Source organism: Triturus cristatus, chromosome 11, assembly GCF_964204655.1.
Source record: "Triturus cristatus chromosome 11, aTriCri1.1, whole genome shotgun sequence".
Taxonomy (NCBI): domain Eukaryota; kingdom Metazoa; phylum Chordata; class Amphibia; order Caudata; family Salamandridae; genus Triturus; species Triturus cristatus.
In genome coordinates, this window is record NC_140594.1 from 1,150,403,895 (window position 1) to 1,150,430,584 (window position 26,690).

A 26,690-nucleotide genomic window follows, 5' to 3' on the forward strand; every position below is an offset into this window, starting at 1 on the left:
GCAAATTACTAAATGCCATTATCACAGCAAAAGAGGTTATGGAGGCGATAAACAGTCTGAAAAGAGGAAAGGCTGCTGGTCCAGATGTTATTCCAAATGAGCTTTACTTAGCTCTAAAGGAATCCTTAGCTCCTAGATTAGTGGACCTTTTTAATACTATCTATTTAGAAGGTGCCCCGCTTCCAAAAACCTGGAACGAGGCGACTATTAGTTTAATTCTAAAACCTGGCAAAGATCCCTTCAAATGCGAGTCGTATAGGCCCATATTGCTTCTTAACAACGACTATAAAATTTTTACGCAGATCTTAGCAGAAAGACTTGGGTCTCAATCAAATAAACTTATTCATAATGACCAAAAGGGATTCATTAGGGGGAGACAGTTGCATAATCTTACCCATCAACTTATAGGAGCAATCGATATTGCCGTTCAGGAAACGTCCCCTCTTACAGTTCTTACTTTTGATGCTGCTAAAGCATTTGATCGCGTGAATTGGTCATTTCTGCAGGAAGTCATCCTTCACAACGGTTTAGGGGAGAATTTCTCAAGAGCAATAGCGAATATATACTCGGCCCCTGTAGCAAAAATACTTATTAATGGTAGCTTATCAAAGGGTTTTCAGATCAAAAGAGGTACTAGACAGGGATGCCCGCTCTCCCCCCACCTTTTTAACCTTTATATAGAACCTTTAGCTAACATGATAAGAAGGTCTCATGAAATCATCCCTTTTAAGTTCAATGGATGGAATCTGAAAGTGGCATTTTATGCCGATGACCTAATGATTTATACAAGCAACCTGAATAAATCCCTCGACAGCATAACAAGATTATTAACAGACTTTGGGAGTATCTCTGGTTACCAAATTGACCATCAGAAGACTGAGGTCATGCATTGGAACATGATCACACAGGGGATAGAATCTAAAAACAAAATCAAATACCTGGGGATAGAAGTTTTAAAAAAAATTGATGAAATTGCCCAAGTAAATTTAGACTCCAAAGTTTAAATAGATGAGGAAGTTATTAAAATCTTGGAGCTGCCTATCTCTTACTTTTATGGGGAGAGCTAATGTTTTCAAAATGGCTATTCTGACAAAGTTTACTTTTGTTTTTAACGCTATTCCTTTGGAATTTAAATCACATTGGATAAAAAAGATTCAGAGCGAAATAAATGCCTTCATCTGAGCCTCTAGAGGTGTGAGGATAGCCTGGAAAAAGTGTTGCCAAAAGAAAAATCGAGGGGGGATAGCCAGCCCAGACCTTATGATGTACTATAGAGCCTTACATTTTAAGAATATTAGGAATCTTCTTCGACCGTATGAATCTTACTCTGCCTATTGGAACGCAGTAACTGATCATTGTCTCTATAAGTTTGGCCACCCCAAGTACTGTAAAAAAATAAAAAAAATAAAGGTACCGGGGTCAGCGTACAAACTATGGTACGAGATAAAGAAAATTTGGAAGTTTCAGTATTACAGTCCGTTAGCACCAATATGGGCTTCACCAGGAACACCATAATGCCTGAAAGACTCCCTAGCAGGTCCTTTAAAAAGAGCAGGAATAGAGAAATGGGGAGAACTTTTAGAGCATGGCAATTTAAAGAGCTTGGACATATCGGAAAGAACAAACGCAGAAATCTCAAGGTTTAAATTTTACCAGTTGGCTAGCTGGTCTAAAGAACAAGAGACAATGTCAGATCACATCCGGAAACTGGAGGAAGAAATACAGAAAGATACAGCCCGAAAAGAAATGTTGAAATGGTACTGGTACCTGACTCAGAGGGACGAGGCCGTATTTACCACACCAGGTGAAATCTGGAAGAATATCTTTCCGGCTCAAGACTTACAACAACTTTGGCAAGTATACTGCACTTTTTTATGGTATATTAAAGTTTCTGCACCCCTTAGGAAAAATCATCTTTTTACTTTGCACAGGTCCTACTGGACGCCTGAAAGATTAACTAAAATGAACAACCAGGTGACGAAAAAGTGTCCAAAATGCGGCGAGACAAAGGCTAACGATATTCACATGTTTCACTTATGTGCTCATATTTATATTTATTGGAATGAAATTGGTAAGATCATTGATAAAGCTTTAAATACCAATATTAAGGTAAGCACTTTTATTGTTATTTTTGGCATTTTGGATACTAATGAAACTATAATAGTTTTAAGTAAAAACCAAAAATATTTGTTATTTCAATTAGCCAGACGTGAGGTGTGTATAAATTGGATTCTTCCATCTCCTCCTAAGGTGTCAGACTGGCTCTGCTCAGTTGATAAGTTCAGGAAATTGGATAAATCTAGAGGCGAAAGCAAACGTATGAAGTACTGGGAACTTTGGGACAAGAACTTTGTGGCAGGGTAGGAAGGGATGTCCAATGATTCCAACAAACGTGATCAAACAAATTAAAGGGAATCATCATGGTGGTTCCGCGGTGGTAAACTCAAAGAATTTGTAGGTTCTTAAGACATGGTCCTACCTCGTTATTCAAGGGCGGCCCCCTTTCCACTTAACATGAGGTGACCTTGCTTGCCATAACCACGAAGATCGCATAAATGAGGACAATAAAAATAAAAAGATAACTTCCCATGAGACATGAACTTACAATACTCCAGTGGTTGGTGAGGCTTTAGGTTTGCAGAGTTTTCCCCACTACGGAATCGACACTATAAATTTAGTGCTCTCCCACCCTGGCCTCGATTTCACCACAGCCTATGAGGGTTGTGTTATTTAACTTTTGGTACCACACATTTTTAGGGTGCTGTACGTGTGGCCACCATTGATACCTCCTAGAGGTTGTGACCACCACCAAAAAAGTGTAGGTAGCCTTATCATTTTTGGTCCTGAAGAATTGCCAATTAATAAATTACCAGGCAAGAAACATGTTGACCCTTTTAGCACATTGACTCACACACCTAAAGGTGAGAGATGTGCGTTTCACTTTGGTTTTAATCAGGATGGTGACCATGCTTTATTAAAATAGTTTGAAGTGGATCACCTATCCGTGTTTTAGTTCACTCACCTCACACCTCACATGCACCTACACCAACTAGCAGAAGTAACCCTTAACACCACACCCATCGGCATTGGAAATAAAGATCTCCGTTAGGAAGGCCCCATTTGGGTGCCTGATCGGGCATTGCACCGCCGGCCCGATAAGGAACAAGACCCGGTGATGAAGCAAGACACCCGCTTGTTGGGTGTGTGAGGGTCTTCTTTTCCAGAAGGAGTGATCTTCTCTCCTGCGTTTCTTATCACCCTCACAGTGTCACCTTGGTATCTTCTAGTTATACTACCACACCCTGCGTCACTTTTAGGAACTGCATACCTCTTTGTTTTCATCACATGAACTTACAAGGCAATGTTCTTAAATAGAAACTCATAGTTGAGTTTGAAAATATGTTGGGTCATTGCTTGCAAGTCACTTGCTCTGCTATCAAGTAGGACTTGATGGAAAAATCTGCCCAGCTCTATGAGCTACTGCATCCAAAATCCATCTTTATCGCCTTTTCAGATTATGCATCACAGACAAGGTGTATGATGGGCAAATGGAATTGCATATATTTCCTCCTCCAACTATCCTAGATGTTTACCAAAACACTACAGTTGGCAATTTGCACTTTTAAATATTACTGTCAGATGGGCACACCCTATGATACTTACCACTGGTTCCATTACGTGTAGTGCTTGATTTTGTAGTGGTTTTCGTGGTTGTTATGGTAGAAATTGTGCTTGTTGCAATAACTGCTGAAGTTGAAATTGTTTGTTCAGTGGTTTTGATAGTAACAGCACTAGAAACTGGGATAGGTGTTTTGTTTACAGATGGGTATGAAGTTAGGATTGTTTGGATTGTAGGTGTAGCAATTGAGAACTTAGGTGTGGTAGATGTATTTCCATTAATTTCTTCTGTCTGGAAATTTATATTATTACCAGTAGATGTGATGGTGGCTGATGCCATTTTTGTAGTAGTTAAGCTGATTCGACTAACTGATGTACCAGATGTAAGATTTGACATTGTGGTTAGTGTCATGTTTACAGATGTGTGAACTGCTTTTGGAACTGATGTCATAACAGAAGTGACATTTTTTGTGGTTGAGTTTGTGCTTGCAGTATTGTGAGTAGCTGTGCTTGTTCTATCTTGAGATGTTCCAAGAAAGGCATTAGTAACAGAGATTTTGTCTGTGGTTGTCACCTCTGTGGTAGATGCTGGAAGCAAGTTAACTCCAGTTGATGCAAAAGTCGTGGGAGTGGTTGAATATTGTGTTTTATTGAGCACAGATATAGGCTCGGTTTTCTTTTGGGTAGCACTGGTGAATGTGCTTGTTGTTGTCTCTGTTACATTTTTTAGGGTATTTGTGACCATTCGAGTAATGTCCATTGAAGATGGGCTTCTGCTAGTTGCTTCTGTTCCCATGATTGAGAATTCACTGGCAGGGGATGTGGACACAGAATTACTAAACTGAAATAAGGTGGTATTTGTAGTGGCTCTTGATTCATTTGTGGCCTCTGTGTCACTGGTACCCATGATTGAATCTAGTGTTGTATGTGTTACCACTGTCAGTACTCCTGAGGTCTCATTGATCTTCTTAGTAGTAGTGGCATTGGCTAATGGAGTTAATGCCGCCTCAGTTACAATGCCCATTCCTGTTGTTGGATTTGTTGCTTTGACATTGGTCTTTTGAGTTGAGGATGTGCTTGTTGCAGGTGTCACTGTTGTCGAGGTCACAATGCCATTAGACAAAGGTGAGCTGTCACTTGTTATGGCTGTAACTCCTTTTGTGGAAATTTCAGTTCTTGGGGCCAGGTCTGGGCTGGCTGTTGATGAATCAGAGGTGATTTTCATCGTCACTTGTGTAGTTGCTATCAAACCTGTTGGAAGCAAAGAGGTAGCTGTTAGAGGAGACATGCCTATCTATATTCATCACAAATGTCACAAATGTATACTGTAATAAAATTATAGAAACACTGAAAGGGACATCAAACTTTATTACTTACTTACTGGGTTCAAGGTTATTTACCAAACTTGCAGAATAGCCCACTGCATCATCATCTATAAACCCCTACTGTGGTGAGCAGATCAAAAGTGTGGCAGTAGTAGAGATGAAAACGGACATCCATCCACCCACCCACCCAAAACCATTGTGAGTACTAGAAGTGCTAATATTAGATGAAGTGAAAGGCCATAGTCTGAAATTTGGGAATGTAGCAAAATGCCTCTTTTTGCAAGCTCCACCCCCCAGTTGTTTTTGACAGATGCTGCTGATTTTGTGACTGTGCACTAGGACTCTGCTAACTAGGCCCAGTGCATGTGCTCTGACCCCCAGAAAATGTCGAGATTGGCTATACTCCTGATTGGCAAATTTATCTCACCTATAAGTCACTAGAGTATGGTGCCAAGTGTACACAGTGCCTTTAAGTTACATGTCACCATTGGACTGCAGCACCCATTGTGCCACCCTCTACAGCAGCAGTAAAAAGATGACCTCAGTCCTACCACTGTAGCCTGTCTATAAAGCTTTAAAACTGCAAAGTATCCCATTTTGACAGGCCTATAGAACAAGTTACTTACCTTCCGTAAGGCATTATCTGGTAGAGACTCTATTTAGCCGCAGCTAGAATATCCCCAGGCGTCAGATTGGATCTGGACATTTTTTGTGCAATCTCCATGTGCACCGGTAGGTGGCAGTTTCGCTCCTGGTGGCATAGTTGGTGACGTCTACATCGTAAATTATGTGTGCGTTGCCTAAGTACCAATCCAGTGTACTGAATTTTGTAACATCAAGCTAATGATAAGGAATCTGTGGCTAGACAGAGTCTCTACCAGATGAACAAGTTACTTACCTTCGGTAACGCTTTTTCTGGTGGATACAGTATCTGCCTGTGGATTCCTCACCTTGTGATTCCTCACCTTGTGAATATCCCCTGCGCCAGCATTCCACGGAACTTTTCTTCCCCAGCATTCCACGTCGACGTGGGCGACGTCATAATACACCGGCTCCGCTCGCGACTCCGATCGACGTCACCGGAGCCATAAGAAGCCCACGTCGGCGTGATGACGTCAGTTCCACCCATTTTTTCCCCGTGCCTTCGAGGCGAACAGGTGGACTAACGACAGACTCAAAGTATACACAGTATACAATACACCAACACATATGCATAGCATACAAAGGAAAAGAATGCTAAATAAACAAGCATTTCCTACAATTGCACAACAAAGCATAAAAGCATATCAACAAGACCTATTTCATGGTATACAAAGGTGGACAACGGGGAGGCGGGTGGGTCAGTGAGGAATCCACAGGCAGATACTGTATCCACCAGAAAAAGCGTTACCGAAGGTAAGTAACTTGTTCTTCTGATGGATACATCTGCCAGTGGATTCCTCACCTTGTGAATAGATTCCCACAGCAGTCCCCACTCCCGGAGGAGGGTGTCCACCTTCCTATACCAGAAAGTCCTGTAACACAGAGCGCGCGAAGTGGCCCTCCCTCCTCATCTCAGAGTCCAAGCAATAATGCTTTGCGAAAGTATGGAGGGAGGCCCAAGTCGCGGCTTTACAAATATCTGCCACAGGAACACCCCAGGCCAAAGCAGATGTAGAGGCTTTAGCTCTAGTTGAATGCGCTCTAATACCATCAGGAGGAGTCTTACCAGCCAGGGCGTAGCAGATCTTGATGGTCAGAATTATCCATCTTGACAGCGTGCGCTTGTGCACTGCCTTCCCCTTAGAACGACCAATGTAGCCAATCAAGAGCTGGTCATCAAGGCGAAAGCCCTTGGTTCTATCCAGATAAAAACTAACAGCCCTCTTCGGGTCCAAACGATGGAGTCTTTCCTCCTCTTTGGAAGGGTGAGGAGGAGGGTAGAAAACAGGGAGAGTAATGGACTGCCCCAAATGAAATGGAGTGACTACCTTTGGCAGGAAAGCAGCCCTGGTCCTGAGAACCATCCTTTCAGCATGCAAGGTAAGGAAAGGAGGATTGGAACTAAGAGCCTGAAGCTCACTCACCCTCCTTGCCGAGGTTATGGCCACAAGAAAAACTACCTTAAATGATAACAGCCTCAAAGGACAAGTATGAAGAGGCTCAAAAGGGGACCCCATTAGAAAGGTTAAAACAAGATTAAGGTCCCACTGAGGCATTACAAATGGAGTGGGAGGAAACATGTTTGTAAGGCCCTTGATGAACCTCAGAACAACCGGGGACTTGAAAAGTGATGGTTGATCTGGAAGGCACAGAAAAGCCGATAAGGCCGAAAGATAGCCCTTAACCGTGGCCACAGCACAGCCCTGCTGAGCCAAGGAAAGAGCAAACTGGAGAACATCAGAAAGATGGGCTTTTAAAGGGTCAACGGACCTCTCTCCACACCATTTTACAAATTTAGACCACCTGTAGGAGTAAACGGACTTGGTGGAGTGTCGCCTGGCCGATAAAATAAAATCCACCACATCAGGTGGGAGAGAGAAGGAACTCAGGTTGCCCCGTTCAATCTCCAGGCATGAAGGTGTAAGCTCTGGAGGTGGGGGTGTAGAACCTGCCCCTCCGACTGCGAGAGGAGGTCTGCCCTCAGAGGGAGAAGGAGCGGAGGGCACGAGGAGAGGTGGAGAGATCTGTATACCACAACCTTCTTGGCCAATCCGGGGCGACCAATATGACTTGGGCCCGGTCTTGGCGAATCTTCCTCAGAACCCGAGGAATCAAGGGTATGGGAGGAAACGTGTAAAGGAGTCGTGAGCCCCAACTCAACTGAAACGCGTCCCCCAATGCCCCCTGCATCGGATACTGGAGACTGCAGAATGACGGGCAGTGCGTGTTCTCGAAAGTGGCAAACAGATCCACTCGAGGAGTTCCCCATGTCCGAAAGACGTGACGAACTACCTCCGGATGGAGCCTCCACTCGTGGTCGGCGGAGAACTGCCGACTGAGACTGTCCGCACGCACGTTCAGCACCCCGGCCAGATGATTTGCCATCAGACAAATCTGATGGTCCTGAACCCAGGACCATAGACGTAAGGCCTCTCTGCATAGACAAAGAGACCCCACACCTCCCTGCTTGTTGACATACCACATCGCGGTCGTGTTGTCTGTCAGGACTTGAATCGACTGACCGCGAAGGGAAGGGAGGAAGGCCTTGAGCGCCAAACGAATCGCCCGCAATTCCAGAAGGTTGATGTGAAGCAACCTTTCCTCTGGAGATCACAGACCCTTGATCTCCAGGTCCCCCAGATGCGCACCCCACCCCAAGGTGGATGCATCCGTTATCACTGTGGCCACTGATGGAGATAGATGGAAGGGCTTTCCCTGCGACAGATTGCCCTCTACACTCCACCAAGACAGATCCGCTGCAGCTTCTCTGGAGATCTTGACTGACTCCCTGAGATCCCCGTTGTGCTGATACCACTGCTTGCGGAGGCACCACTGGAGCGCCCTCATGTGCCAGCGTGCATGGTTGACCAACAGAATGCAGGAAGCGAACAGACCGAGCAGACGAAGGACCTTCAGAACTGGAACAACCGCTCCACTGTGGAATAAAGGGACCATCTCCTGAATGTCGAGAATCCTTTGAGGAGGAGGGAATGCTCGACACACAGTAGTGTCCAGTACTGCCACTATAAACAGGTTGCGTTGAGAGGGCACCAGGTGAGATTTGGGAACATTGATTGAAAAACCCAAGTCGAACAACAGCTGAGTTGTCACCTGCAGATGACGCTGCACCATCTCTGGGGACTCTGCTTTCAGAAGCCAGTCGTCCAGGTAGGGAAAAACCGGAATCCCTGACCTCCTGAGATGAGCAGCCACCACTGCCATCACCTTTGTGAAGACTCGAGGTGCGGTAGTAAGACCAAACAGGAGGACCGCAAACTGGTAATGTTGCGACCCAACCGTAAAACGGAGATACTTCCTGTGCGACTTCAGGATTGGGACATGGAAGTACGCGTCCTGCTAGTCGAGCGACACCATCCAGTCTCCTTGCTGCAACGCTTGAAGAACCTGCGCAAGGGTCAGCATCTTGAATTTCTCCTGTCTCAGGTAAAAGTTCAAGATTCTGAGGTCCAGTATAGGACGCAATCTGCCGTCCTTTTTGGGAATCAGGAAATAACGGGAGTAGCATCACTGACCCCTTTCCTGCTCTGGAACCACCTCTATCGCACCCTTGTGAAGCAAGGCTAGAACTTCTTTATGCAGGAGAAGCAGATGGTCTTCCGAGCAATAACCTTGGCAAGGAGGGTAAGGGGGAGGAAACTCCCGAAAGGGAAGGGCGTACCCAGTCTCCACGAGGTTCAAAACCCAAAGGTCTGTTGTAACCGATTTCCAACCCCGTAGAAAGTAGGACACCCGACCCCCCACAGGCCTTACATGATCCAGGATGGGGGATCTAGGGCTGCTTCCCTGAGGCCTCATTGGGAGCAGAGGAGGAGGAAGAAGAGGGGTTGCGTCCAGAACCTCTCCGACCCCTTTGCCTCCCTCTATAGGACTTATAGAGGGGATTCTGCTGCTGCTGCTGCCGGTAAGAGCGAAAAGACGATCGCCCAAAGCCCCTAAATTTTCGAAAGGTCGAACCCTTTGCCGGTACTTGCAGGCCCAAGGATTTTGCAGTCAATCGGCTGTCCTTAAAACGCTGAAGGGCAGAGTCCGCTTTCTCCCCAAACAGCTTCTGACCATCAAATGGAAGATCGACCAGCGTAGCTTGAACATCCGCTGAGAAACCAGAGTTACGGAGCCAAGCCTGCCTTCTTACAGCAACAGAAGACCCCATGATCCTTGCCACGGAGTCCGCAGTATCCAACCCTGACTGGATAACTTGCCTGGCAGCCGCCTGAGTGTCCGCTACAACCTCCATGAAGGATGACTTATCCCCTTCAGGCAACTTAGGAGCCAAGGACTTAATGGAATCCATTAGAGTGTGCACGTAACGCCCCAGCAGACATGTAGCATTAGTCGATTTTAACGCCATGCTTCCTGTCGAAAAGGTCTTTTTGGCTGCCTGATCAGCCTTTTTAGACTCCCTGTCAGCTGGAGACTGAGGAAAGGCACCGGAAGCATGCTTGGAGCATGAAGCCTGCACCACCAAACTGTCCGGGGACGGATGAGTGGATAAAAAGTCAGGATCCCCTGGTGCAACCTTGTACCTTCTTGCCACCTGTCTACACCTTGCAGGAGAAGAAAGGGGCTTCTTCCACACCTCTAATACCGGCTCCAATATGGCCTCATTGAAAGGCAACAAGGGCTCCGATGTCGAAGTCGGAGAATGTAACACTTCTGTGAGCAGGTTGGATTTGTACTCCACAGAAGGCAGCTGTAAATCCAGAAGCTCCTCTGCTTTCTTTATCACCACGTGATAGGGAGCCAACTCATGAGGTGGAGAAGACCTGGCAGATGTATGTTCCCACTCTGGGGTCGTATCCAGCCCACTGGCTTCCTCAATGCCCTCGAATTCGTCCGAAGAAGAATCAACCTCACCTTCTTCCACCTCTCGATATCTTCTTTCCTCCAACACCCTCTGGGCTTCCCTCCTCGACCGGATTCAGGGAACCGACGTCGGCGACGTCGTTCGCGGCGTCGGAGGAACCAGAGGAACCGGCGTCGACGGCGCCAGACACGGCGCAGATGGAGTCAGCCTCGACGTCGATGGAGTCGGCTTCGGCGTCGATGGAGCCAGTCTCGGCGTCGAAGGAGGCTCCGAAGCCTGTCGAACCTTCCGAGGTCGAATCGGATCCCCAGACGGCGCCGGAAACTGCGAAGAAGGCGCCATCGGCATAAAGGGCATAAAGGGGGCCTGAGCATACTGCTGTGGCACCCCCATTGTAAAGGCCATCGGACCCATGGGACCAGCTGGTGCTCCGGATTGGTAGGCCGCCCTATTAAAAATGCCATACATAGCATTTAAGAAATTAGCCGAATCCGTACCTGGGGCCGGGAACTGAGGCAAAGGAACCTCTTGTGGGGCCTCCGGCACCGGCTCCGCAATATCCTCCACTGGAGCCTCAGAATCTTCAGGTACTGGAACAGACTCTTCCTGCTCCTCATGCATAGAAGCATCCGACTCCACCCGAACCGGAGTCGACGTCTTAGACGGAGCCGAAGACCTCGTCGGAGACTGATTCGGAGTCTGCTTCCTCGAAGGAGAACCTTCCGGAGACCTTGAAGGTGAAGGAGAAGGAGACAAACCTTTGCTCCGACGTCGATGAGACGAAGCCGACCTCGACCTCGACTGCGATTTCTTGGACTTCGAGGATCGACATCTAGAATGTTTACTTTTTTTATGGTGTTTCTTCGACCTCGACGACCTCGAAGTCGATGACTCTCTCTTCGATCTCTCCTTCTTCCTCCCTCTCTTTTCCTCATCAATCTTCTTCATGAAGAGCTTGGTCTTCCTTTCCTTGAGTGCCTTCGGGTTCATGCTTTTACAGCATCCGCACTCCTCCATATCATGTTCCGAGGAGAGGCACCATAAACAATTCTGGTGAGGATCCGTTATCGACATCAGGCCTCCACACTCCCTACAGGGCTTAAAGCCCGACTTCCTAGTCGAAGACATAGCCGAATAAACAGAGATACACGACCAAACTACAAAGTAGCACTGGAGAAAAACCGTTGCGCGTCGAAGGCGCGGAAAAAAGGGAACTGACGTCATCACGCCGACGTGGGCTTCTTATGGCTCCGGTGACGTCGATCGGAGTCGCGAGCGGAGCCGGTGTATTATGACGTCGCCCACGTCGACGTGGAATGCTGGGGAAGAAAAGTTCCGTGGAATGCTGGCGCAGGGGATATTCACAAGGTGAGGAATCACAAGGTGAGGAATCCACTGGCAGATGTATCCATCTGAAAAGGTGTTACTGAAGGTAAGTAAATTGTTCATATCATAGGGACTTCTAGCCACAGATTTCGTACCTTACAATAGATGCCAAAGCAATCTCTCTCCAGAGGTGGGTCTGCGGACTGTTTTAGACTAAGAAGTCCTGGAGGACCAAACAGGCGAAGTGTCCATCTCATCAGACCTGACTGTCGATGTAGTAGAGTTTGGCAAATGTGTTCTGTGATGCCCATGTAGATGCCTGACACATATCCTGGCTGGGACTCCTCTAGCTATGTAGTGGTCACAGCTGTAGCTCTGTTAGAGTGATCTCTTAACCCCTTCGATGCTGCGCAGATTCCGCCGCTGTGCTGACGGAATCTTGCGCGGGCGTGGTCATGACGGAATGGTTCCGTCATGAGCACAGCTCAACCGTGGGTCATGACGGAACCATTCCGTCATGAGCACCGAAGGGGTTAAGCCTACGGGGGCTGTTTCTTGGCCATTACACAGAAGATCTAACTGTAAAGAATGATCCATCAAGAGATGGTTCTCTTTGAGGTGCCTTCCTTTTCTTTGCCACTGCAAAGCCAAATATGACCCATAATTCTTTGATATGATCAAGTTAGAACAATAATGGTCTTTTTGGATTCAGACAGTGGAGTCTCTCCTCTTCTTAAGAAAGATGAGGAGAGGGAAAAAAGGGAGGCAGGGTGATGTTTTGCCCGACATCACAAGGTACGACCACCTTTAGTAGAAAGGATACTCAAGTTCTAAGAACCAGTTTGTCATGGAAGAATGAAGTGTAGGAAGGGTCAACAGAAAGTGCTTGCAATTTGTCAGCCCTCCTGGCAGATGTTACTGCCACAAGGAAAACAATTTTGATTGTGAGGAGCCATAAAGGGCAGCTGTGCATTTGTTCAAAAGGGGAATACATGAGGTAGTTGAGAACTAAATTCAAGTCCCATTGGGGCATAATGCATGCGAGGAAACATATAAGGTTGATCCATCAACTGTAGGAAAGCTGAAATAGTGGATAGATATTCTTTGACTGTGCACAAAGCAAAGACTTGCTGGGCCAGGGAAAGAACAAAAAGGAGAATTTTAGACAGCAGTGCAGTGAGAGGATCAACTGATTTTGATATACACCAAGCCACAGTCTTGTCCCATTGGCAGGCGTGGGTGGGTTTGGTAGAAGAACGTCTGGCTGCCAGAACTGCATCACATACTTCGGGAGAGAGATCAAAAACCCTCAACTTCTAATGTTAAAAAATAAAATAAGCAACATATATCTATCATGAAAGTGGCTAAACTGTGTGGATACATACCACTCGTTGCATCATATGTTGCGATAGATGATTCAGTAATCATGGCTGACGATGTTCTAGATACTGTGCTTGTTGCACTGGCTTCTGAAGTTGAATTGGTTTGCTCTGTGGATTTAGCAGACGTTACTTGCACAACAGGAGAAGGGGCTGTGCTTGTTTGATCTGTAGGTATTGAGAGTGAGGACGTGGTTGGATACAGTGTTGAGTCAGTTGCTATTGGCACTGCTGCTGTGGACTTGTTGCTCTTCTCAGTGGAGACGGGTTTGGTCACCTGAGTTGAGGATGTGCCTGCTGTGGATGCCACTGTTGAGGAGCTCTCACTGCCTTTAAACAATGATGGAGTGTCACTTGTTATGGTTAAAATTCCTTCTGTTGCAGTTCCAGTTACTGCTGCCAAGTCTGTGTGCACAGTTGCAGAGTGTGTGGTCTCATCTGTGACCACCTGTGTAGTTGTTATCAGTGCTGTTGGAGGAAGACAGTAGGCTGTAAGAGAATGCTTTTCATAAATTCAGCACAAATCTCAACCAGATATTAAAATATATCTACCGATTAATGTCACAAAATGAGGGTACAGGACATAACTGCCCAACAAGTGAACCAATTTTATAATACCCTTTGTGCTATAAAGTTGCATCTAGCATTATTGAGGCATCATGCGACCTTCATGGCTTTTTGTATTTAGTGATTAGTCTCTTGCATTCTCTTTAAGGATGGCCTCTCTCTGAGCTTTTGCATTCAATATTCACTATTTATCCTCTTTTGGGGTTTTGCTTTACAGGCACATTGTATGAATATCAGTTGGTCGTATCAACCTTTCCTGCGATGGGCCACGCCCAGGTTCTGCCAATCGTCTCAAATAATTACCTACCTTCATTTAAATTTTAAGTTGTACATTTTTTACATTTACTAAGAAGAAGGTAATATCCATTGTGTAGGTGACAAAACTGAACGCATACATACCACTCATTTCATACTGTGTTGCTCTTGGCCTTTAGAGACACAAGAGGCTTTGGCCCATGCTATCTTAAGCAGAGGCTTAGTCTCTATCATCAGGAGCAAACCCTGAGATCCAACCACCTGCGACACCTTCGGGTCCAGCGATATTTCAAATCCCGACAAGGCGACAGGTCGTTCCCAGTAAGGACAGCTAAACTCTGGAATGCTCTGTCTGCCCACCTGCGAGACAGAACAGGAGTTTGGGAAGGCATTAAAAACCTGCCTCTTTTATCAGGTGTGTCTCATAGCCGGTCTTTTTGTTAGTCTGCTACTAGAGCCGGTACATCTCTGTTGAGGTAGCTGCGTGCTCTACTAATGACTATTGATTGATAGATGATTCAGTAATGGTGGCTATTGATGTTTTAGGTACTGTGCTTGTTACAATGACATTTGAAGTTTAATTGGTTTGCTCTGCAAATGTAGCAGGCATCACCTGCACAAAAATTGAAGGGGCTGTGCTTCTTGACGAGGAAGAAGGTAACATTGTTTGATCTATAGGTGTAGAGAGCGAGGATATGGTTGGATGCAGCGTTCAGCTTGTTGCTATTGACACTGCTTATGTGCACTGGTTGCTCATGTTAGTGGAGATGGCTTTGTTCACCTGATTTGAGGATACACTTGCTGCAGATGTCACTGTCGTTGATCTCTCACTGCCTTTAAACAATGCTGAAGTGTCACTTGTTGTTATGGTTAAAAACCCTTCTGTTGCATTTTCAGTTCCCGCTGCCAGGTCTGTGCTTCCAGTTGCAGAATGTGTGGTCTCAACTGTCATCAGATATGTCATTGTTATCATGGGCGTTGGAGAATACGTTTTTATATATATTTATCGTCAATGTCACCCAGTTAAAAAGTTCTTAAAATATATAGTTACTGAACCACAGAATTGGGAGGGAATTAATTCTTCACCTTGTCCAACCACATGTTGGGTACAGGATGAATAACTACTAGCACTAAAGCCCACTGCATCAGAATCATCAAGTAATCCCTGCTGCGTGGAGTAATCAATATTGTGCTAGTAGCAAAGTCACAGATCAGAAGTCATTCACGACATCACTAATGTGAATACTAGACGTGCTGCTAAAGTGAGCCCAATTGATAACGCATATCTACAATTATGGCTCTTGCATATCCTGGGTAACTTTCAAAATATCCTTAATGTTTTTACAATTGGAAGCCGAGGGACACTCCTTTCATTTTGTTTCTTGTATTTCTTGAAATTCCTGGTATTGTGTGTAAGGTTTAACTTTTCTGATGAGTAATTATCTGGCCAAACCCCCCCTTTGCCTCCAACTTGCTGTGCCCACAGTCTTAGGGCCTACACTAGGAGCAGCAACGGATCGACTCAAATAATTTGCCATTTATGTAATTCCATTCTTGGTTGCTGTGTGGTGTTGGTTTGATAGAAAACACCAGAATTCCACAAAAGGTGTTACAGCCATAACAAGTGACACCTCACCATTGTCTAATGGCATTGAGACCTCAACAGCAGAGACACCTACAACAGGCACATCCTCTATCTAGCCTCACTTAGAATGTCCCTAGGCATCCGTCTGGATCTGGACATTTTTTGTGCAATCCCCTTGCGCGCTGGTAGGTGGCATTGTTTCACTCCTTGTGGCATATTTGGTGACGTCTGCACCGCAAATGATGTGTGTGTTGCCTATATAGGTGCCAATCCAGTGAACTCACTTCACTTCTTGACTTTATTTCCGCACCAGAAGCATGGAGTCTACCCACCACCATTTTGTACTATCAAGCTAAAGATAAGGAATCTGTGGCTAGATAGTCTCTACCAGATAAGGTGTTACTGAAGGTAAGTAACTTGTTGATCTGATAGGGACTTCTAGCCACAGATTCCTTACCTTAGAATAGATCCCAAAGCAATCTCTCCCCGGAGGTGGGACAGAGGACAATTTTAGACTAAGACGTCCTGGAGGACCAAACGGTTGAAGTGTCCATCTCATAAGACCTGAATGTCGATGTAGTAGAGTTTGGTAAATCTGTGCAGTGATGCCCATGTAGATGCCTGACAGATGTCCCGGCTGGGACTCGTCTAGCTAACGTGGTGGTCGCAGCTGTAGCTCTGGTAGATTGAGCTTTTATGCCTTCAGGGGGCTGTTTCTTAGCCAGTGCGTAGCACATCTTACTGTAAAGAATGATCCATCAAGAGATGTTTCTCTTTTGAGTTGCCTTCCTTTTCTTTCCCACTGCAAATCCAAATATGACCAGTAATTCTTTGGTATAATCAATATAAAACAATAATGGTCTTTTGGGTTCAGACGGTGGAGTCTCTCCTCTTCTTCAGAAAGATGAGGAGAGGGAAAAACGGGAGGCAGGGTGATGGTTTGCCCGACCTCAAAAGGTATGACCACCTTTAGTAGAAAGGATACTCAAGTTCTAAGAACCAGTTTGTCTTGGAAGAATGAAGTGTAGGAAGGGTCAACAGAAAGTTCTTGCAATTTGTCATCCCACAAGGAAAACAGTTTTCGATTGTTAGGAGCCGTAAAGGGCAGCTGTGCATCGGCTCAAAAGAGGAATACATGAGGAAGTAGAGAACTAAATTCAAGTCCCATTGAGGCATAATGCATGGGAGAAAACATATAAGGTTGATCCGTCAACTGTAGGAAAGCAGAAATAGTGGATAGATATTCTTTGACTGTGTCCAAAGCAAAGCCTTGCTGGGCAAGGGAAATAACAAAACGGAGAACTTCAGACAACAGTGCAGATAAAGGATCAACTGATTTGGATATAAACCAAGTCACAGTCTTGTCCTACTGGCAGGCTTGGATGGGTTTGGTAAAAAAATGCCTGGCTGCCAGAACTGCATCACATACTTCGGGAGAGAGATCAAAAACCCTCAACTTTTTACGCTCAATCTCCATGATTGACGGTGAAGTGTGGCTAGGTTCAGGTGCAGCACCCTGTCCTGTTGCTGCAACACAGGAACCTCCTGAATGGATAGCCTGACTGAAGCACAGGTGCTCAGGCACAGAAGTTCAGGATACCATACTCTTTGGGACCAATCCAGAGACACTAAGACGACTTGGGCTTGGTCATTCTTGATCTTCTTGAAAAGGCTGGATAGGAGTGGTATCGGCGGAAAGGCGTATAGGTATCCTGAGCTTCACTCGTGACTAAATGTTTCTCCAAACGAGAGCCGTCTTGGAAACTCCAGCGTGCAGAAGTACTGACCTTACACCTTCTTGAATATGACGAACAGATTTAACAAATGTGCTCCCCACTCTTGAAAGAGACATTACACCACCTCTAGATGAAGACGCCATTTGTGATCCACTAGGCAGCGATGGCCGAGTTAGTCTCCTCTGGTGTTTAGAGAGCCTGACAGATGTTGAACCACAAAGAAAATTACCTGACGTGCATGCCATGCCATGTCAGAAGACACTGAGCCTCTTGCATAAAGTCCAAGACCCTACCCACCCCACCCTAATTGTAGCAATTTCGGATGGCGTTGGTTTTGTCCGTAAACACCTGAACTAACCTTTCCATGATGGAGGGTAAAAAAGGCTTTCAATGCCAGTCGGATCGCTCTAAATTGAGACTGATGTAGAGCTGAAACTCTGCCGGGGCCAAGGTCTCTGATCTCCTCCTCCCACAAGTGGCTGCCACAACCTAGAAGTGACACTACTTTCACCACTGTGAACTCTAGTTGTGGAAGAGAGAGAGGTCTGCTGTAGACCCAATCACAGTCCAGGAGTCACAACTGCAGGTCTTTTGCAGTTTCCTCCAATATCTAGACAAGATGAGAGAGATTTCCCTGATAATGTGCTCACTGGGTTTTCAAGTCGCACTGCAAAGCTTACATTAGCCAAAGGTAATCTTTTATCAACAGGATGAAGCAGCCTCAATCAATCAAAATCCTTTATGATTTTTGGTCCTGTATCCGGCCCGCGCTCCATCGCAGTCAGCCTTAAATCTTGCCTTTGTCCCGGTGCAGTGCAACCAATTAACTCTTTAGGTGCGATTTGCTTCTGAGCGCTATTTGTGCATTTATTCTTTAGAAATTCATATCTTGACTTCTACTGATTGGATTTTTGTCCCTTTGGTCTTGTTGAACAAGTTACTTACCTTCGGTAACGATGTATCTGTAAGAAACATTAGTTAGTTAGATTCCTCACCTTAGAATATCCCCAGGCGTCAAACTGGATCCGGAAGATTTTTTCGTCAGCAATACCCCTTGCGCGTTGCTAGGCGTCGTCTGCGGCTCCGCGTCTGTCGTCGGCGTCGTGCGCCGGGATGACGTCGTCAGAGTACTTAGACGCCGCCCTCACGCGCTGACGTCAGTTCTTGTACATAGCTTTCCGCGCCAGGAACGCAGAGCCATGCAAGAGACCGACACTGGTGCCAAAAATAAAATCATGGGGCCTGAAAAGGATAACCTTAACCCTAGATGTCAGTTCGCAGAACGGGGAGGATGGGTGGGTCGGTGAGGAATCTAACTAACTAATGTTTCTTACAGATACATCGTTACCGAAGGTAAGTAACTTGTTCATCTGAAAGAAACACGTTAGTTAGATTCCTCACCTTAGAATAGATACCCAAGCAATACCATCCCCGGTGGTGGGTCTGCGAACCAAGATCACACCAGAAAGTCCTGGAGGACAGAACGGCCAAAGAAGCCATCCCTCCGGACTTGGCTGTCAAGGCAATAATGCCTGGCAAACGTGTGTAGCGAAGCCCACGTTGCCGCCTGACAGATGTCCTGCAAAGGGACACCCCGTCCCAAAGCAGTAGTAGCCGCTGTGGCCCGAGTAGAATGGGCGCGCAGCCCAACAGGAGGGTCCTTTTTTGCCAAGGAATAACAAATTTTGATGCACAAAACGACCCACCGAGAGATGGTCCGTTTGTGCACAGCTTTCCCCTTCTTAGCACCCACGTATCCAACGAAAAGTTGGTCGTCCACCCGGAACTGCTTTGTGTGGTCCAGATAAAAGGAGAGCGCACGTTTTGGGTCCAGACGGTGGAGCCTCTCTTCCTCTTTGGAAGGATACGGAGGCGGAAAGGAGGTGGGCAAGGTGACAGACTGCCCAAGATGAAAGGGGGTCACCACTTTCGGAAGAAAGGAGGGACGAGGCCGAAGGACAACCTTGTCCGGATGAACAGAGAGAAAAGGAGGCTTCGATGATAAAGCCTGGAGCTCACTCACCCGTCTAGCTGAGGTGATGGCTACCAGAAAAGCAGTCTTAAGCGTCAGCAGATGAAGAGGACAATTATGAAGAGGCTCAAAGGGAGCGCACATTAGAAATGTGAGAACAAGATTCAAGTCCCACTGAGCCATTACAAAAGGGACAGGAGGGAACGTGTGAGTAATGCCTTTTAGAAAGCGTGTAACTACAGGGGACTTGAAAAGAGAAGGCTGATCAGGAAGCCGCAAGAAGGCAGAGATGGCAGTAAGATAACCTTTCAAGGTGCCCAGGGCAGAGCCCTGCTGGGCCAAAGAAAGAAGAAAGAGGAGAACCTCAGAAAGAGGGGCGGAAAGGGGATCCACAGCCTTTGCTGTGCACCATGCCACAAATTTGTTCCACCGGCAGGCGTATACCGTCTTTGTGGAGGGAAGCCTGGCTACCAGAATAATATCACAGACTTCAGGAGGCAAGTCAAATGGCATCAACTGCCGCCGCTCAATCTCCACGCATGGTGGTGGAGGCTGGACAGGTTCGGGTGGAGGACCGTCCCCTGCTGCTGCGACAGAAGATCCTCCCGAAGGGGCAGACGTATCGGAGGATCGATCAACATACTGAGTAGCTCGGGATACCAGTACCTTCGTGCCCAGTCCGGAGCCACCAAGATGACTTGGGCCCGGTCGCGCCTGATCTTCTTCAGCACTCTGGGCAGAAGTGGTACAGGCGGAAAGGCGTACAACAGACCGCAACTCCACTCGTGACGAAAAGCGTCGCCGAGCGAGTGCCGCCTTGGAAATTCCAACGCGCAGAACTGCTGACATTGCGCGTTCTCTTCGGTGGCGAATAGATCTAACCAATGCTCTCCCCACTGCTAAAAGAGACCTTGCGCCACTTCGGAGTTCAGACGCCATTCGTGATCCATCATGCACCGGCGGCTGAGTTCGTCTGCTCTGGAGTTCAGAGAGCCCGCCAGATGTTGAACCACTAGGGTGACGCCCTGGTGTTCCAGCCATGTCCAGAGGCGCAGAGCCTCCTGACAAAGGGTCCACGACCCCACCCGCCCTGTTTGTTGCAATACCACATGGCGGTGGTGTTGTCCGTGAACACCTGCACAACACTTCCCCTGACAGAGGGAAGGAAGGCTTTCAGTGCAAGTCGGATCGCTCTCAACTCCAACAGGTTGATGTGGAGACGAGACTCCGCCGGAGACCAGAGGCCTCTGATCTCTGCCTCTCCCATATGGCCAGCCCATCCCAGGAGGGACGCATCCGTCACTACGACATGCTCCGGTTGGGGAAGGGAGAGGCTCTTGCCCGTGACCCAATCGCGGTCCGTGAGCCACCACTGCAACTGCTGCGGAGTGCCCTCCGAGATCAAGACGTGGTCGGACAGGTTGCCGTGATGCTGGGCCCACTGAAACTTCAGGTCCCACTGCAGAGCCCGCATGCGCCGCCTGGCGTGATGCACTAGTAGGATGCAGGAGGCCATTAGCCCCAGAAGCCGCAACACTAGCCTGACCGAAACCCAGGATAGAGGTCGAAAGATGGGAATCAGGGCCTGTATATCCTGGACCCGCTGTTCCGGAGGATAAGCCCGGAACTGCGCCGAATCGAGAACCGCTCCGATGAAGAGGAGCTTCTGAGAGGGAGTCAGGTGTGACTTCGGCACGTTGATGGAAAACCCCAGCAAATGCAGGAGATCCGCCGTAGTCTGGAGGTGGGAGACGACTGCCTGGGGCGAGCCCGCCTTCAACAACCAGTCGTCGAGATAGGGGAAGACTGGAACCCCTGATCTGCGCAGATGAGCTGCGACCACCGCCATCACTTTCGTGACCACCCGAGGGGCACTGGTGAGGCCGAAGGGGAGCACGGTGAACTGAAAGTGCTCCTGGCCCACCGTGAACCGCAGGTAACGCCGGTGGGCCGGCAGGACGGGGATGTGGAAATAAGTGTCCTGCAAGTCCAACGCTACCATCCAGTCTCCAGGGTCTAGGCAGCTAGAACCTGAGCCAAAGTTAGTATTTTGAACCGTTCCTTCCGAAGGAAGGCATTGACGTTCCGGAGGTCCGAGATAGGGTGTAGGCCCCCCTTGCCCTTCTTGGGAACCAGAAAGTAGTGGGAATAACAACCACGACCTACTTCTGGGGTCGGAACGCGCTCGACGGCCTCTTTGGCCAAGAGGGCCGAAACTTCCTCTCGCAGAAGAATCAAATGATCCTCCGAGATACGGTGGTGCTGCGGTGGCATGGCTGGAGGGGTCGTCTCGAAGGGGAGGGAGTAGCCCCTTCGGACGATCTGCAGCACCCACCTGTCCGAAGTGATGGTACGCCAGTGGAGCAGGTGGATGTGGGCTGACCGCGTCGTCCTCCAGAACCGCCTTGGCGGAAACCACGTCCGCGACCGCGCGCAGGTTGGTTCTGCGGCTGGTGGCTAGGCGGACGTGAGGAGTCACCGCTTCCTTGGCCACGAAAGGGGCGAAAGGCGGAAGTTTGCGACCGGGGGGCCGAGAGGCCCAAGGACTTGGCCGTAGCCCGGAAGTCCTTAAAGCGATTCAGCGCACTGTCCGCTTTCTCACCAAAAAGGCGAGTGCCATCAAAGGGCATGTCCACGAGAGTGCTCTGGACATCCCCCGAAAAGGACGTGGACCGCAGCCAGGCGTGACGTCTAAGCGCCACCGTGGTAGAAATCGCCCTACCCAGCGAGTCCGTAGTGTCAAGCCCACATCGGATTGCATGTCGTGCTGCGTCCCTCCCATCAGCCAGAGCCTGGGTAAGTTGTGTCTGGGCCTCCTCCGGGCACAGGGGCAGCACGTCCTCCACCGTATCCCACAGAGAGTGGGAATAACGGTCCAAAAGACAGGCGGTGTTCAAGGACCGCAGACCCAAACTAAGGGAGGAGAACAGCTTTTTGCCAAACTGTTCCAGTCTCTTGGAATCCCGGTCCGGCGGAGCGGTTGGGAAGGAGGATTGGGAGGTAGAAGCCTGGATAACCAGGCTCTCGGGGGTGGGGTGTTGGGACAGAAAACTGGGGTCGCCCGGAGCAGGGCGGTGGCGCCTGGCGACGTTCCTGTCCACAGGAGGAACTGTGGAGGGCTTGGACCAGGTGCCCTGCAGAACGTCAATGAGGGCCTCTTTGAAGTGCAGCAGAGGCTCAGTGGAGCTTGCTGCAGACTGAAGCACCTCAGTGAGGACGTTAGTCCTCACAGCCACGGCAGGCAGCTCGAGCCCAAGGGCTGCGGCCGCCTTGCGCAGCACCACAGAGAAAGCAGCACCCTCCTCCGATGCCACAGTCGGAGGAGAGATGAATCCAGTGTCTGGTGAGGTATCCAGACCACTGGCCTCCCCCAGTTCATCTGCCCAGTCCTGTGACAGCTGAGCCTGAACGGCCATAGGCTCCTCGGACCCCTCCCAGTCGCCCGCGTCATCCGATTCCTGGTAAACAGGAGGAAGGAGCGGAGCTGGACGATAGACATAATGTGTCTCTAACGGCTCCGTACGCGGCGTCCCTCGACGCCGCAACGGCGCCGGATCCGGAGCGGGGCTGAACTGGGGCTCGACGCCGAGCGGCGTCGGAGGTGGAACCGGTGTCGACGCCGGCGGAGGAGGCGTGACGAGGTCGACCGGCGTCGACGGGGACGAGTCCCTCGGGAACCTGCGGCGTCGGGGCCGGAGCCGCCGGCATGCAAGGTTGCCCAGTCGGGTCCGCGGGGCCCGAAGGCGCGCCAGCGGGCGTCGACGGCGGAGCCAGGCTCCTCAGGGCCGAGAGGAAGGCACTGACTTCCGCCGGCGTCGCGTCATCCCAGGGACCGGCGGGTATGGGGACTTGCGCGGCACCTGCGGCTCCGCTGGAGCCGCGGGGGTGAAACCACCCTGACCCTTGGCCGAGTCGCGCTACCGGCGAGGGGAGTCCGAAGAGCGGTGTCGCCTCTTGGACTTCTTGGAGTGCTTCGACTTACCCGAAGACTTGGAGCCAGACGAGCGATGATGACGTCGGCTGCGGCTCCGCGACCGATCCTTGGACCTCCTCCTGGACCGGAATCGAGAGGGGCGCGAAGCCGAGTGGCGAATCTCGAGGAGCTTACGGGACCGCTCCCGTCTAGCCTTCGAGGTCAGGGCCTTGCAGTCCGAACACGACTCCGCGTCGTGGTCAAAGCCCAAACAGTAAAGGCACCGGTGGTGATGATCCGTAACCGACATCAAGCGGTTACAGTCAGCACAGGCTTTGAAACCAGGCATCCTACCGGCACCGGAGTCGAGACAAGATCAAAAAGGATCAAAAAACTTAGTCAAAAAAGACTAAAAGGGGTAGCTCTCCCGGATCTGCGCTTACTGGCGCGGAAAAAAGAAGAACTGACGTCAGCGCGCGAGGGCGACGTCTAAGTACTCCGACGACGTCATCCCGGCGCACGCCGCCGACGACGGACGCGGAGCCGCAGACGACGCCTACCGACGCGCAAGGGGTATTGCTGACGAAAAAATCTTCCGGATCCAGTCTGATGCCTGGGAATATTCTAAGGTGAGGAATCTAACTAACGTGTTTCTATCAGATTTATTAATTAGATTAAGTACTATTTTCCTAAACTGGAGTGGATCCTATTTGTTTGGTGTTTTCACTGTTTTACTGTTTAAGTGTAGCACAAATACTTTACAAATTGCCTTTTAATTTAAGCCTGACTACTCTGTGCCAAGCTACCAGAGGGTGAGCACAGGAAAATTTAGGTTGTGTAGTGACTTACCCACACTAGGATTTGGCTCCTGCTTGGATAGGGTGCATACTTCTGCCAACCAGAAACCCAATTTCTAACAGACATCAACCAACTGTAGTTTATTGCTCAAGTGTGAAGCTATTGTCACAAACCATAGTCTTTTGGGGATACATCTTTTTACTGCATGGTCAGACAACTATAGGCAGTCATCGGTTATCCCACTAATACTTTTTCATTCTGTCAATCTTTAGCAAACGTAACGGATACAGAAATCCACTCCCTGGACTCGAGTCATAAAACAAATTGTGATGGTTGGATCTTTCCCATTTTACCTGGACGCTCTGTGAGGACTTTGTAAATGTCATGGAAGGGACCTGATAATCAGAGACCTATTAAAGACACTGTAATGGAATCCATATACAGGTCTGCACACCTGTTGGGTCAATATATTCCTATTTGGAGTCATGCATATGGCCAGGACTCACTGTTCCATCTGTGTGAACTTCTACATTCAGTATGAGCAAGTGGCTTTGTCTTCTCTCCTGTGATAGGCAATTACCCTCAATCTGGCAACCTTCTCCAACTGTGGAAATTTAGCTCGCAAACTGAACATTATCTGCGCCATCTTGCCCCTCCCCAGCACCACGCGCAGCGAATGCACAGCCGCCATTTTAGGCACCCCACTCTCTCCCCGCTCACTCTCGACCGCCAGCGCTTTCCCCTGGCGCTGCAAGCATCCCCCCGCGCGCCGGCCACCCCCGCTCTCTCATACAGGCCATAAACCCTCTCCTTCTGCGCGACCCTGCTACGGAACCACTTCCAACCGACAACCCATACATGGTCATGCCTCTCCTTTGATAACCCCCTTCCTCTGCGCCCCATTGTCTGAACTGGTCCCAGGCCATCACCTAGCCCTGCGGATGCAGTTTACTGCCCCTACTGTAAGGGAAACACCCCACTTCAAAGGGATTACAGTAGATCAAAGCCCCTACCCCCTGAGACCCGGCCAGTTGCACACACCCCCGGGAATTAGCGGAATTCCCTGCTGCGCGATAGCCATCTCCCACTGCGGGTAGGGTGGGAACTTCTACTATATCTATGTGTGGGATCGGATCTGAGCCGGGGCTTCAGGGGATGTTCTTTCAGGCATCAAGGGAATCTCAAGAATGTACTATATGTAATAAAGCAATAAACCAGTGTATAAGAGACCAGGTCTCAGAGATGCAGTTAGAGCACCTCGTGACGATACCTTGCTGTCAGATCTGATGTGTTCTGCTCCGACGGAATAAAACTTTGTTTCCTGCCTTCCAGTCTCCGGCGCCTGCCTCTTTTATTGGTAAATCATCGAGTGGTATGAGAGGCGATTACCGCCGGGCAAATACTTGAAAGATTATCGACTGAAACTGCCGCTACCATTTAACAATTGGCGTCCCAAACGTGGGGCCCATCAGCGACACGTGGATCCAGTGGGAGAGGTCCCGACGACAGAGTGAACGACTGCAACGATCGGGAGAGCTCCTGCCCAATAGACCCTCGTCTGGCAGCCGATCATCCGAACTTCACTGGTTCCGAGCAGACCTCTCTCGAGTGATCTACGGTCCTGACTGGGAACCATCAGGAGTGCCGCGGCAAATACGGAGAATAGAGGACGATCGGGCGCTGGAGGCGGAAGACGAGAAACTGTCCACGCGGTCCGGGTAAGGTCGTGAAATACGACAAAAGTGCGAAATAATTGATTGATTGTTTGAATACTAGTATTGCTCATTGATTGTTCTTTTTGAGATATTCGCTGTCTACAAACGGGGAGGAGTAGGAATACTCTCTCTCTCTCCCTTTGCAGATAGTGAAGGGTAGGTAACGCAGACTTTTGTCCCCGTTGAAACCCGTCGTGCCTATCTTTATCTCCCCATTGATTGATTGTCCGAACATTGATTGTTTTGAAGAATAGTACTTTTTGAGATATTCTCTGTTTGCAAATAACGTAGAATAGGAATATTCTGTCTAGTCTTTGCAAATAGTGAAGGGTAGGTAACGCAGACTTTTGTCCCCGTTGAAACCCGTCGTGCCTATCTTTATCTCCCCATTGATTGATTGATTGATTGTCCGAACACTAGTTGTTCGATATTGGTTCTTTGGAGGTATTCTCTGCTTACAAATAACGAGGAATAGAGATATTCTGTCTAGTCTTTGCAAGCAGTGAAAAGATAGGTAGTGCTGACTTTTGTCCCCGTTGAAACCCGTCATGCCTATCTTCTCCCCACTGATTGGTAGTTGGTTCTGCCCGGACCGCTTATTAGAGGTGAACCACCCGGCTCCACTGGAAGGCACCCCTAATAAGGACATGTTCACTAAATACGGACTAGTCGCCGTGGCTTATAGCAAGCTGTGGCATAAATATACCAAGAAGGACCCCGAAAGTCAGTGGCCACTGATGGGATCCTTCGACGACCGCAAGATAGAAGCGCTAGAAGTAGCTCTGCGTAGCAATAAGACGACGCCTACTATGCTTGACAGTATTGGCATGTGGCGCAAAGAAGCGACGCAACGGAAAAAGAGGGAAGAAGTAAAAGCAGAAAAGGAATTACGAAAGGCAGCTCACCTAGCCGCTAAAAAGTTAGAAGAAGACATAAAGGAGAGAAGGGAAACTAAACTAAGACAGGAGCCCGAAACCTCAGGCCAGTACGCTGTTAGGACCCCTTCTTTGCTCTACCCTGTATTGTCCTCCAAG

General features: G+C 48.6%; 1 protein-coding gene across 1 annotated transcript in view; it reads right to left on the bottom strand.

Annotated features, from left to right (window-relative positions):
* LOC146788619 (uncharacterized) overlaps nucleotides 1–26,690 on the bottom strand; it is a 1,185,638-nt gene that overhangs the window by 379,488 nt on the left and 779,460 nt on the right. The window contains exons 40-41 of the mRNA XM_085635786.1: nucleotides 13,122–13,583; nucleotides 3,664–4,869 (exon numbers count right to left, since the gene is read on the bottom strand). Of these exons, the coding sequence (XP_085491912.1) occupies nucleotides 3,664–4,869; nucleotides 13,122–13,583 (1,668 nt within the window). The remainder of the gene's footprint in view (nucleotides 1–3,663; nucleotides 4,870–13,121; nucleotides 13,584–26,690) is intronic.